The 12,355-nt window shown below is 35.6% G+C and overlaps 1 protein-coding gene across 1 annotated transcript in view; it reads right to left on the bottom strand.

Annotated features, from left to right (window-relative positions):
- LOC140233727 (ribosome quality control complex subunit NEMF-like) overlaps window positions 1–12,355 on the bottom strand; it is a 36,442-nt gene that overhangs the window by 21,696 nt on the left and 2,391 nt on the right. Inside the window, exons 4-12 of the mRNA XM_072313831.1 lie at window positions 11,919–12,064; window positions 10,224–10,291; window positions 9,486–9,575; window positions 7,906–7,976; window positions 6,245–6,315; window positions 4,597–4,672; window positions 2,881–2,943; window positions 2,144–2,221; window positions 1,428–1,475 (exon numbers count right to left, since the gene is read on the bottom strand). Coding sequence (XP_072169932.1) covers window positions 1,428–1,475; window positions 2,144–2,221; window positions 2,881–2,943; window positions 4,597–4,672; window positions 6,245–6,315; window positions 7,906–7,976; window positions 9,486–9,575; window positions 10,224–10,291; window positions 11,919–12,064 — 711 coding nt within the window. The remainder of the gene's footprint in view (window positions 1–1,427; window positions 1,476–2,143; window positions 2,222–2,880; window positions 2,944–4,596; window positions 4,673–6,244; window positions 6,316–7,905; window positions 7,977–9,485; window positions 9,576–10,223; window positions 10,292–11,918; window positions 12,065–12,355) is intronic.

The following is a 12,355-nucleotide window of genomic DNA, read 5'->3' as shown; positions in this document are numbered from 1 at the left end:
GACAATGTGTGATTACATTTTCACAAAATTGGCAAAATATTGAAATGACAAGTTTGTCACAAATGTGTTGAATGTTCACCTTCCTTGACCTAGGTTTAATTGGATGAATAGGAGAGCATGTATCTAGGGATTTAAGGACTTTAACTCGACTTTGACCCATTCATACATTTAGGCATTGAGTAATTTTCAAGGTACAGGTGTGGAGAAAAAGTGCAATTTCTGAATTGAATAGTAAATTGTTACCATTTTCATCTGGCCCTTGACCCTAAAATTCATAAGATAATCACTTTCAGGTAGAACATGCATAATACATGTATGTACTAAGTTTCAAGATAACTTGAGCCACTTCCGAGATATGGAGGAAAAAGTTAGTTCAGCACTTTCACTTGATCTTTGACCTTTTGACCTTTGAGGCAAAAAAAGAAGAAAAAAAAAACTTTCCAGAGAATTTCTATTAGGTTACACATGTATGCATACACCAAGTGTAAAAAAAAATAACCCTGCTGGCATTGCATGATAGGAGTAAAATAGTAAAATTTTGAAGTGTTGCACTTGACCTCTGACCCCTGACCTTTGACCCCATGAACCCTACATTCTCTAGATAATCACTTCCAGTCAGTATAAGTATATACTATGTTCCATGAAGATACCTTGAACAATTTTCCAAGGTATGGAGAAAAAAAAAAAGTTTTAATATTTTTACTTGACCTTTTGACCTTTGACCTTTGACCTCATGACCCAAACTTTCACCAGAGAATCTTAATTGGGTAATACATGTATACACTAAGTTTCAAGAAAATATCTTCAGGCATTCAATAGATATGGTGGAAATAGTGAAATTTTATGTATTTGACCCTGACCTTTTGACCTTTGACCTCATGACCCAAACTTTCACCAGAGAATCTTAATTGGGTAATACATGTATACACTAAGTTTCAAGAAAATATCTTCAGGCATTCAATAGATATGGTGGAAATAGTGAAATTTTATGCATTTGACCTTGAACTTTTGACCTTTGACCTTGAGCATGTGCACCCAAAAGTTGATAGGCACAACTTCACCCCCTAATACACATACATGCCAAGTTTCATTAGGATACCTCAACAGGTTTCGATAGTTACCTTGTCCACAAAATTCATTACGGACGGACGGAAGGACGGACGGACAACCCGAAAACATAATGCCTCCGGCACCACTTCGTGGCGGAGGCATAAAAAGTATACACAACTGATGTTTAACACGAAAGTTACATGGTGTCATCATATGATTCGTACAACATGAGATATTGGTCAAATTTTGGTTAAATATAACATCATTTGGAGGAAAACTGTTTTCACAGTTCTATTGAAACATAAGAAAGAAGATTTATCCGTTATGTTCAATACATTTCAGATAATTGCACTCTGGCGTACTCTGCATCAACTCACCAGTGGAAGGTTGATCTCAATGAGGGCTCCTTTTCTCTCATTCAATGCCTAGAGGAGATAGAAAGATTTTTCATTCTCAAAGACACCATAGTAGAGACAATCTGTTTGGTCTCTGCATTAAAATCTTTTTTGGTTCACCTTTACTGAAACAATAAACTATACCCTTTATGTACAATGTTTTGATTATAGAAAACTGCAACAAATAATTATAACACAAATGAGGCATTCTAAAGTGAATCTTGTATGACATAATACTCCCTAACACTCTACATAATATTCAATACCTCTATGCCACGTCTCATGATTAATAGAACATGCAACATGACTTAAAACACCACCGAATTTATCTACGGGGTAGGGTAAAGTTGCTGTTATTACTACTGACAATTGATTTTAAAAAATATGTAATATTGCAGTCATAATTCTGAATAACATTGAATTGACTTAGCGCTTTGCAGAGCTAGTGCAAACTATCAACACTAGATGATAGATACATGTTAAAGTTCCTCGATAGTGGAAAATGAACATTTTGTGACTTTCATTGTCATTTTAAAACATCAAATAGATAACAATGATTAATGATGGTGATGATGATGATGATGATAATAATAATGATAATAACAATAACAATAACAATAATAATTGTTATAAATAACACTATATGTACAAAATACAGTAGTGGTAGTAGGACTAGCAGTAGTAGAAATAAAACTGACCTGTGTTTCCTGGAGGGAGGTAATCCGTTTTTCGTGATCCTTCTTCACATTGCTGAGTTTTTTCATAGCTTCCCTTTCCTGACCAAACAGAACCAACAAAAAACATAGTAATAATCAGCAGCTTCATTACTCATCATTGAGTCATCAGGTATCCTCTTTTGAGCACAATTTCTTTTATCTATCCTTATTACAAAGCATGAAAATACACCCACTTTCTGTTCAAATTACAATTTTCAAAATAAGAGCTGCACACAATCTTTGAAATCTGAGATGATATCTGGCTTGCAACACAGTTGAGTACAGTTAGTGTGAATACCTGACAATGCACATCAGAAGCATAGAGATACATCATAGATATAGAAAACTAAAATCACAATTTATTTGGATGCATCATGCTTTACACAAAATCAAGCAAACTTACTAGTGAAGAAATTTCTTCAAACAATTTGAGAGCTACATGTATGATTAAACACTTCTTTCATTGCAGTACCACCAAGGAGGTATTCTCATACATCTCTTCTAAATGCTAACTACAAACACACATGCGCACACTCTTCACACAAAATTAACAGAAATACTTTATATCAATTATTTACACAAATCTTAACAAATCAGGCATTTGATCTTGACAATAAGACTCAATTCACGTCTTTCTTGTATTTGTTCTCCTTTGCCTAACTTCATGACAGATCACATCTTAGCAGACAGAAATGTATTCACAAATTTCAATTACTTACTTGCTGGAGAACCTTCATATCCAACTTCTGACTTTCCATCTGCGAGAAAAATTCATCCACAGCCTGCAAAATAAACATAAGCGGTCATTTCCAATGATATTCATGCCCTAAAAGAATTTGCTCATGTCAAACTCCTTGGTCATCCTTTGTAATAGAGCACAACATACACAATATGTTATCCATTCAGTGATCAACCAGTATTCCAGGTCACTCATCAGAGGATATTTATGTGCTCACTCACATTCATAGCCACCTTGTGGCTGTATCATTGTGCAATGGCTACAACTCTGCACAACTTTCTTTGAACTTGTTGGCAGAAATACACCACACCTTCTTAATAGACCAATGATGTATGGTGTATGCCACAAGAGAGGATTATTCTATTATGGGAACAGGGGTGTCACTTTGTCTCGTCTAATGATACAAACACAAATGTTGAACAACACAACCCTACACATGTTACAAATCAGTGCCAATGATGAAAAACGGTCACAACACACTGAAAACCGCAATGTATAATGCAATCCAATAACCCTATAAGTGTGAGATATTCCCTCAAATGACCTCATTCACATCAAGCTAATGGTTCATGGCTACACCAATCAGCCACATGTTCGTGTTTGAGGCCCCCCATAGTTGCCACACATGGTGCAACTACTACAGGGCTACTCACATCCTAACTCACTTCCTGTGGTAGTGTTTGTCTGGTTGGATTTACAGTAACAATGCGCGACGCGAGTGAACTCTGCAAGTCAGGTCACATTACCACGTATGCCTAGTGATAGGATTGGATTCGTTTCAAAAACAAAATGTAAACAATACGGCAGGCAAGGCCATCTACTCTACTATGACTAAGTCAGGATACCACCCTGTCCATTTATTAATTCTGCAAACCAAATGCACCATACTTCATGCATATGTTCAAGTTGGCTTTACTAAATAGATTATGCTTTATCTAATTCAGTTCAATTCAGTTATACTTTATTTCCATGCAACAAAAAGTAATATACAAAACAAAGTATTCATTTGAGATTTCATTATCAATATAATGAAAAAAAAAAGAGGATTAGTGCAGGTTTCATTGCTGTTGGACTTAGATCAAGAAATTTATGAGATTTCAAACTCTCACATGTTGTCACATAACAGCAATGTTGCCTGTCACCTTATGTCTTATATTTAATGATGTGATGATGTCATAGCTTCTAGAGACTCCTGAACTTTATGATTTCATAACTTTGACCCCATGTCCTATTTTCATGGAATTTACTTCCAGTTTAATTACTTGTTGAGCTATCCTCTATTCACTAAATGTCAGCTTAAACATGGAGTAGAATTTCACTGTGTCTTCAACCACTGGTTGACTCTACATTCCTCTGGGGTAACTGGCTTTATGTGTTTGTGTGTGAGTCTGTGTGTGTGTAATACACTAATGTAATGTTATAACTGTGCTTATAAACACCCTTTCCCTTACGTTACTTTATCATATGCTTAACATATTCTCTGCAATATTACATATGTACATGGTTGATGAAGCCTAGTTAATTGGGCAAAATTAATTCTTTCATATGGTATGTTGCCTCCCTTAATTCCAAATCAGACTTTCAGAAACAGAGAACATCTAATCAGTAAATGAAATCATATTACTTGAGGGTGATTGATTATGAGTACTGGTATACGTGGGAATGCCTATGGGAAAGTTAGAACAATCTGCCTTACCTGGTCAAAGGTGTCAAACTCCTTGTATGGTTGTGATTCATGCTGCTTGAATAGGAAGGGGTGGAATTCTGAATACCTATTAAAACAAGGAAAAGTAGAAATTACGCGGTGCGTAAAATATGTCCCCGCCAGAAGTAGCATTTAGTAGCAAAATGTACAATATCGGTAAAAAATCAAGGTCAAAGGTCAAAGAAGTCAAAGGTCAAAATTCTGTGTAGAAGTTTTGAAGCCCTCACCTAGTGCCATCACAAAAAGCAAACGGAATCGAAATCGGGTTTTGATAGAAATGGTGAAGGAGTAGCATTTTGTAGCCAATTTACAATATAGGTAAAAAATCAAGGTCAAAGGTCAAAGAAGTCAAAGGCCAAAATTCTGTGTAGAAGTTTTGAAGCCCTCACCTAGTGCCATCACATTAAGAAAACGGAATCAAAATCGGGTTAGAAATGGCAAAGGAGGAGCATTTTGTAGCCAATGTACAATATAGGTCAAAAATCGAGGTCAAAGGTCAAAGAAGTCCAGGGTCAAAATTCTGTGTAGAAGTTTTGAAGCCCTCACCTACACACTGTAGTGCCGTCACATAAAGCAAACGGAAATGAAATTGGGTTAGAAATGGCAAAGGAGTAGCATTTTGTAGCAAAATGTACAAGGCAGGTCAAAAATCAAGGTCAAAGGTCAAAGAAGTCAAAGGTCAAAATTCTGTGTAGAAGTTTTGAAGCCCTCACCTAGTAACATCACATAAAGCACACGGAATCGAAATCGGGTTAGAAATGGCGAAGGAGTAGCGTTTTGTAGCAAAATGTACAATATAGGTCAAAAATCAAGGTCAAAGGTCAAAGAAGTCAAAGTCAAAATTCTGTGTAGAAGTTTTGAAGCCCTCACCTAGTGCCATCACATAAAGCAAACGGAATCGAAATCGGGTTAGAAATGGCGAAGAAGTAGCATTTTGAAGCAAAATGTACAATATAGGTCAAAGGTCAAGGTCAAAGGTCACGACTGAAATTCTGTGTAGAAGTTTCAAAGCTCCCATGTAGTGCTATCATATAAAGCAAACAGAATCAAAATTGGCTCATAAATGACAGAGAAGTAGCAAATTGAACATTTTGATCACACATGGACGCACAGACAGACAGACGGACACACGGACACACACACGTACGGAGCCCGTTTCATAGTCCCCTGCTCGAACTCGTTCGGCGGGGACAATTAAAGTTGAACAACAAAAAAGAATAATCATGTATGACAGTGTGTCACTTGAATTATCATCATTGTAGATGACTTGAATCTTATTTGAAATGTGTGCGTGTGCATGTATATATCATATCTATGCTTCTGTCTTTTATCTGAAATAATGAAGGAAAGAACTGTGTCCAGACAAAGCAATTGTCAACAAACTTAATTAAATGGTGATTCATATACTATACAAAGTTCCATACATGGCACTACATTGAATGCTGTCACTTACACTAAAAATACAATGTGCGATATAGATGAGAAGTGCTGTCATGATATTGTTGTCCCACCAGAGCGGATTGGCCTGATTATCAAAGTCCTGATTTAGCGATGACATCCGAGTACAACTTTGGCAACAATGGAAGCAAGAATTCTACATACTTCAGGCCACATAATAGAACATCATCCCAAGACTCACGTTAGCAGTTCTGCATCTGGGGCATCCTCAGAGGCTTTGGGCTTCTTTTCTCGCTTCTGGATAATGTAACCCTGCACCAAGAATAACATATCACAAAGCATATAACCACAACAGAATGTATGGTAAGGTGCTTTTTGCTTCTTGTCATGAATTCCTCGCAAACAGTGAAACAACACATTTCTACAAATCTTCATTCAGCAAATTTGAGAAAATAATTATATACTGTAGCAGGACAATTACTCAGCTTAAACATCAGAATACTACCAGTGGTACAATTTTGTATTTCAACTATTGGTGGTTCTTTAAAGGACAAGTTCACCTTCATAGACATGTGGGTTTAGTGAATGCAGCAATATTAGTAGAACACATCAATGAGAGTTTGAGGAAAATCGGACAATCCGTTCAAAAGTTATGAATTTTTGAAGTTTCTGCTCAGTCACGACTGGATGAGAAGACTACTATGGCTTGTGATGTCACATGTGTACAACGATATAAAGAAAGAATAAAGAAAATTCAACACATTTCCATTTTTCTTGCATAACGAAAGAACACTCAACTTCTCTCTTTCAGAAGGCAGGGGGAATAATATTACCCTTAATATACGTCAGTAAGAAGTCGAAGAAATATGCACTTTATTCAAAAAGTAAAGTTTTGTGAACATCTCTTTTTATTTTCCTTATATCGTTGTATGCATGTGACATCATATACTGTAGTAGTCTTCTCATGAAGCAGTAACTGCGCAGATACTTCAAAAATTCATAACTTTTGAACGGATTGTCTGATTTTCCTCAAACTTTCACTGACGTGTTCTACTAATATTGCTGCATTCTCTCAATCCTTATGTATATGAAGGTGGACTTGTCCTTTAAAGATCATCATATTTGATCAATGATCCAGGTATAAAGCTCTCTAACGGCAAAACGCCTCAATAATGTCAATGCCATTTTTTAAATAACCATGTCGCCAATGACGAGAGACAAGACAGTGCTGGCATTAGTATGGACCATAATCTTCCTACTCCTGTCTTTCTCCTCATTCATGCGAATCAGAATTCCAGTTTAGGTGATGATGAAAGGAGAAGCTGGATGGGGAGCATTCTAAATTTTTTTACAACAAAATGCACTCTGTATTCTGACCCCCAGTTTTTCTTAGTACCGTACAGTTGGTGATAATGCTAAAACCATCCCCTGTTTAACTTACCTAGTCCAAGAAACCACATCTATGAGATTTGGTGATGTATCTTTTTACATGTCTTTTACTTTTCACCGTCAGTGTTTCAGAGGACAGAATGAAAAACAATCTTTCATTCGAACACTTTGTTGTTCAAATTATTTTTTTCAATTGCACTCATTTCAATTCAATTTAATTTGGTTTTTATTATTACTCATCAAAATATCAGAGGACTAAATATGTGAGTTTACATAAAAATGACATGAAATAACATCAAAGTGTGAAATTCATAATAGGATTGCATATTTTTTGAAGTCTTATAATCACTGTTTTTTAAGAGGCAACATATTTCAGAAGATTAAAAAGTTTCAGTTTCTTTCTCAGTGATGACAAAATGGCAAGACTTGATGAGATCATCCCATACTGGCACACTCTCTCACCACTGCCCATTAATGAGGAGCAACAGTTGGTCACTTCACCACAAAACTCACTTTGCATACTGAGCCAGATTTTTCCATGTAAGTTACACCATCTTCTAATGCAGCCATGATCCTAGGCATATCTGAAATAGAGAAAAAGAAGAGTGAGGGGGGGGGGGGTTGAGGAGAAAACTATAATGGTGTACTTGAGGTCTCAAGCTTGATTACACTACACCTACACTTCGTTACAACACAACCATACAAGGTAAACACAGTTATAACGTCTATTGCTCTCAAATACTAGTAGTTTTCATGCGCTATAAAAACAATGCATACATGTTGTTCTCACTCTTTCAATGGCTTACATGCGTGAGAAAGTGACATAACCATGTCTTCATGTCATTCTTTCCAATTAACTGTACATGAACATTATTGGTCTTCCATTTAGTTTGACGCACAAAACACTATAGAATGGGACTATAGTGGTAGAGCAGATGAGACTCTTACATCTTAAACAGGAAATCCATAATCTAAATAAGATGAGTGCTTTCATTCTTAGATGAGACGCTAGTGTGAAAATGGGTATCTGACCGAGCTGGGGTAAACAATAATGGCCGAGCATAATGGAAGAGCAATGAAAGGGCTACCCTCAGTATGTATATTGGATTACATCATCTTTATCAATGCTTATGGTAAAAACTTGGTTGACAGAATGTACTGCAGCCACACTCTGCATACACATCATTTGTTGGATAAGAAAGGAGCATTAGTTCAGCATACAGCCAATCAAATACTCACGATTCTCAACCAACAAATATTCTATTGGATGGGACAAACTCTCTTGCTAGGAGGAATACCGTTAGTGCACCAGTTTTCAACAGGACCCAGATTTCGACACCCAGCAGATAATTCTTATAAAATTTTGTACTCAATACAAACGTCTGACTTCAGCAATCAACCAAGTTATCAATCACATTTCTAGTCTTATATAAACACCGTTTGACACTTGTCATCATATAATCCGACGGTAGAATATTTAGGAGAAAAGCAACACAGTGTCAGCAGAAATGTGAATGTCAGCCATTTTTAGGGGTTCAAAACAATATGACGCATTTTGTATACATCGCCGTAAAATTAAATTCACCCGTGCCGGTTATCTTGCTTTAGTATCAGTTTGTTTGCCAAATCTTGATGTTTGATTTCATAATCGTCTTTAGTAATATCATGGCTGAATTTGTGATAAATGAGCAAACTTGTAGAAAGAGTTGGCTTTGAGAATGTGGCACCAGATTTCGACATTCCCATATCAAGACACGTTATAGAGGAAACAACAAGTGCTTGCGCGGTATGATTGCTAGTTTGCGTCCACAATGCAGTGTACGCGTACTGTACGCGCCATGTGATTTCTGTGTGATGCGCGCTGTGATTGTGTCGAAAAATGATGCTGGGTGTCGAAATCTGATGCCAGCGACGGCGTGACGGAAATCGCTAAAATTGAACACGAGTGCATTCAAATTGGAATTCGTTTAAGGCATATTATTATTGGCCTTTGTAGCTCAACTTCATGTCGAAATTCCGAGGTAAAACGGTGCGGTATTGATGGTAAACAAGGAAATGTGCTAAAGTGTCGAAAACCGGTACCCTTACTGTACCTTGATCAATGTCAAATCCATTCTTTCTGCTTGCATTTGACGGGAAGTTCTGGCTGAGCAAACAGTGATCTATCAGGGCTGGTCCATAAACTGGAGCATTGAGAGTAGAGACAAATGACTGGAATGTGATCAGAGTATAACCATACATAGTTATAGCAGAGTCAAATACCACAAATCTGCAATTAATACTTAGAAATAAGTTTGGAATATTTCTATTTTATTTTATTATTATAATTTTTTTTATGGACAAATATAAGCCCTGAAGTGGTAAAGTACCCTCTGGGAGTGATGGTTGTTATAGAGGTGTAACAGTTTAAATTCTCATTTGTGCAACTTCATGCAAAGTCAGAATTATTTCACGCATAAAAAAAACCAAATAGTTCTCACCATGACACCAAGTCTGCTTAAATTTGTATAACTGCACGCAGACAATGACATCAAATAACATATTCAGCAAAACAACTGCACTTTAAATTGATATACGCATTTTATCCTACAATGAAGGAACTTCATTTGATCTTTGTATATTGCTGTCTTATCTATAATTGCTCTTCATCCCTAAAATACTCTGTTGAAAATGTGAAACATATCAATCAACCATGTAAACATCAGGTAATTTATCAATTTAGTGGGTAAGATCATTATTAGAATTAAACAATCAATTCATCAATAGGAATGTAACAAAAAGTTTTATTCACAAGGTTGCCGGAAGACATATCAGAATAAATAACAACTTACTGAAATGTGGATTGAGAAGCTTTCGAATGTTGTCCTCTGGTTTACCACTTGCTAATATTTCTTGTACTCTGGGTTAACAGAGAAACAGAAGAAGAAAAATCAATCAATGGATTTACAGCAAAACTTGGATAAAATGTGTTTAGTTTCTTTCTTTCATTGTTCTGTTGTGTCTAAAGAAATTCTGTCAAAGGTTCCTGGAGTTATCACAAAGCTACAATTTAAAGATGTGAAACTAGAAATATGACATTAAGTCTAATTATTAGACTGTTCACTGTGAAGTGCTGTAGTCCTCATTCCCAAACAGAAATGGGCCTTCTCAAGCAAACTCAGGATAACTGACACATAAAAGGACAGCTCCTGTGGTTAGCACAACATTTTGTGGGGAACATTTGTAGTGAGAGCGTAACTTTCATTCTCAATATTAGACACTTTAATGATAACTGGAAGCTAGAATTAGAATTATCATTCCCAAAGAGTATGTATAAATACAAAATGCCAGATATATTCAATGATTATTTTTCTACTCATGCCAAGAAACATTCTTTCAATACTAGAAATAAACAATGTTATGTTTCACCCTTTTATCGTCTGAAAATTAGTCAATCCAACTCAATAAAGTACAAAGGGGCTAAATTGTGGAATATGCTAAGCATGAAACTGAAAACTGCTAACACATTGAATCTTTTTATGACTCAATATAAGCAGCTTTTTCTTAATCTGTACTGATTGTTTATTATATATGAATGAATGATGAAAATTGTGCAATTCCCATACAAACCTTTGACAAATACCCTGCCTGTTTGTTTTGTTTTGTATTGTATTGTATTGTAATATATTGTATTAGTTTAGTCGTTGTTTTGTTTCCTGTTTCCTGTTTCCATCATGATATATTGTTGATTTTGTAACGGTCTCTAATCTAAGTTCTATTTTGATATATATATATATATATATATATATATATATATATATATATATATATATATATATGTTTCATTCAAAACTGTGATTTTAAACTATATTGTAAAGGTAATCTCCATTTCCAAGCCCTGGGCTTTTGCGTGATTTCCTCCTTTGACTCACACATTTATGTAAATGTTTTATATGTGATTTTATGAAATGAATAAATTGAATTGAATTGAATTGAAAATAAATATTCATTTGTCATTGCTATGTACCAGTAAGAAGCTTGAGGTAACATTTGTTAAATGTAACTTCAAGGGATCTTATAGTTTTGGTTGAGACCTAATTTCAGGTTTCTAACATTTTTTTGGTGAGATAATGAGAAACCTCTTATGAAATATGAAAGAGCATGTAATTCCATGAGGAATTCAACATTTGATGAAAATTGGTTTTGGAATGGCTGAGATATCCAAAACAGAGCGATTTTAATAAGTGTGAGACCCACACTTTATTACGATAGCTTTGTTTTACTTTGTTTTTGGATGTTTCTGTCATTCAGAACCCAATTTTCATCAAATAAACTTTGAATTCCTCTTAAAATCATATGCTCTGTACTATTACATAAGTGTTTTCTTGGTATCTCACAAACAAGTTAAAGCCCAGTTCTCACCTCCACCAATACTGTACCATCCCTTTCATTTCAAATTTTCTAGACATATGGATGGCTTGATAGAGAGGGTGACTGCAGTTGCTCTAATTTTTTTTTTCCCTTAATTCTGATTGAGATCAGCTAACCTTTCTATAGGTGGAATGGCTGGTGGCCGACGAGCTGCATCAATGGGGTATCGCTCCCGGACAGCAAAACGAACATCCTCACTGTCCTTTCGGGTCCTCAACAGTGTCAAAATAGTGTAATCATGATCAGTCAAGGCAATGTTACCCTGTAGAAAGTGGTGAGAGCCAAATGATATTTAATCAATCAAATCAACTTCATGGAAAATACTGTAAATGAGACACACACTGAGAAAAAAAAAATCAAACAAAACAAAACAAAAACTTGTTCTGATCTGGTTCTAAAACCCCCAAAATGACATTCATAGCTCTTTAATTCAAACTCTGCTTTAAATCAATGTACATAAAATGACAACTACCCTTTTCACTTGTTGCACCTTGTATGGAATACCGGTTATCAAAATCATATACTGTAAAAGTGGATATTTTCGCGCGACTAA

Source organism: Diadema setosum, chromosome 1 (assembly GCF_964275005.1).
Source record: "Diadema setosum chromosome 1, eeDiaSeto1, whole genome shotgun sequence".
Classification (NCBI taxonomy): Eukaryota; Metazoa; Echinodermata; class Echinoidea; order Diadematoida; family Diadematidae; genus Diadema; species Diadema setosum.
The sequence above is the reverse complement of the archived record's forward strand: the minus strand, read 5'-3'. Positions and strand labels throughout refer to the sequence as shown.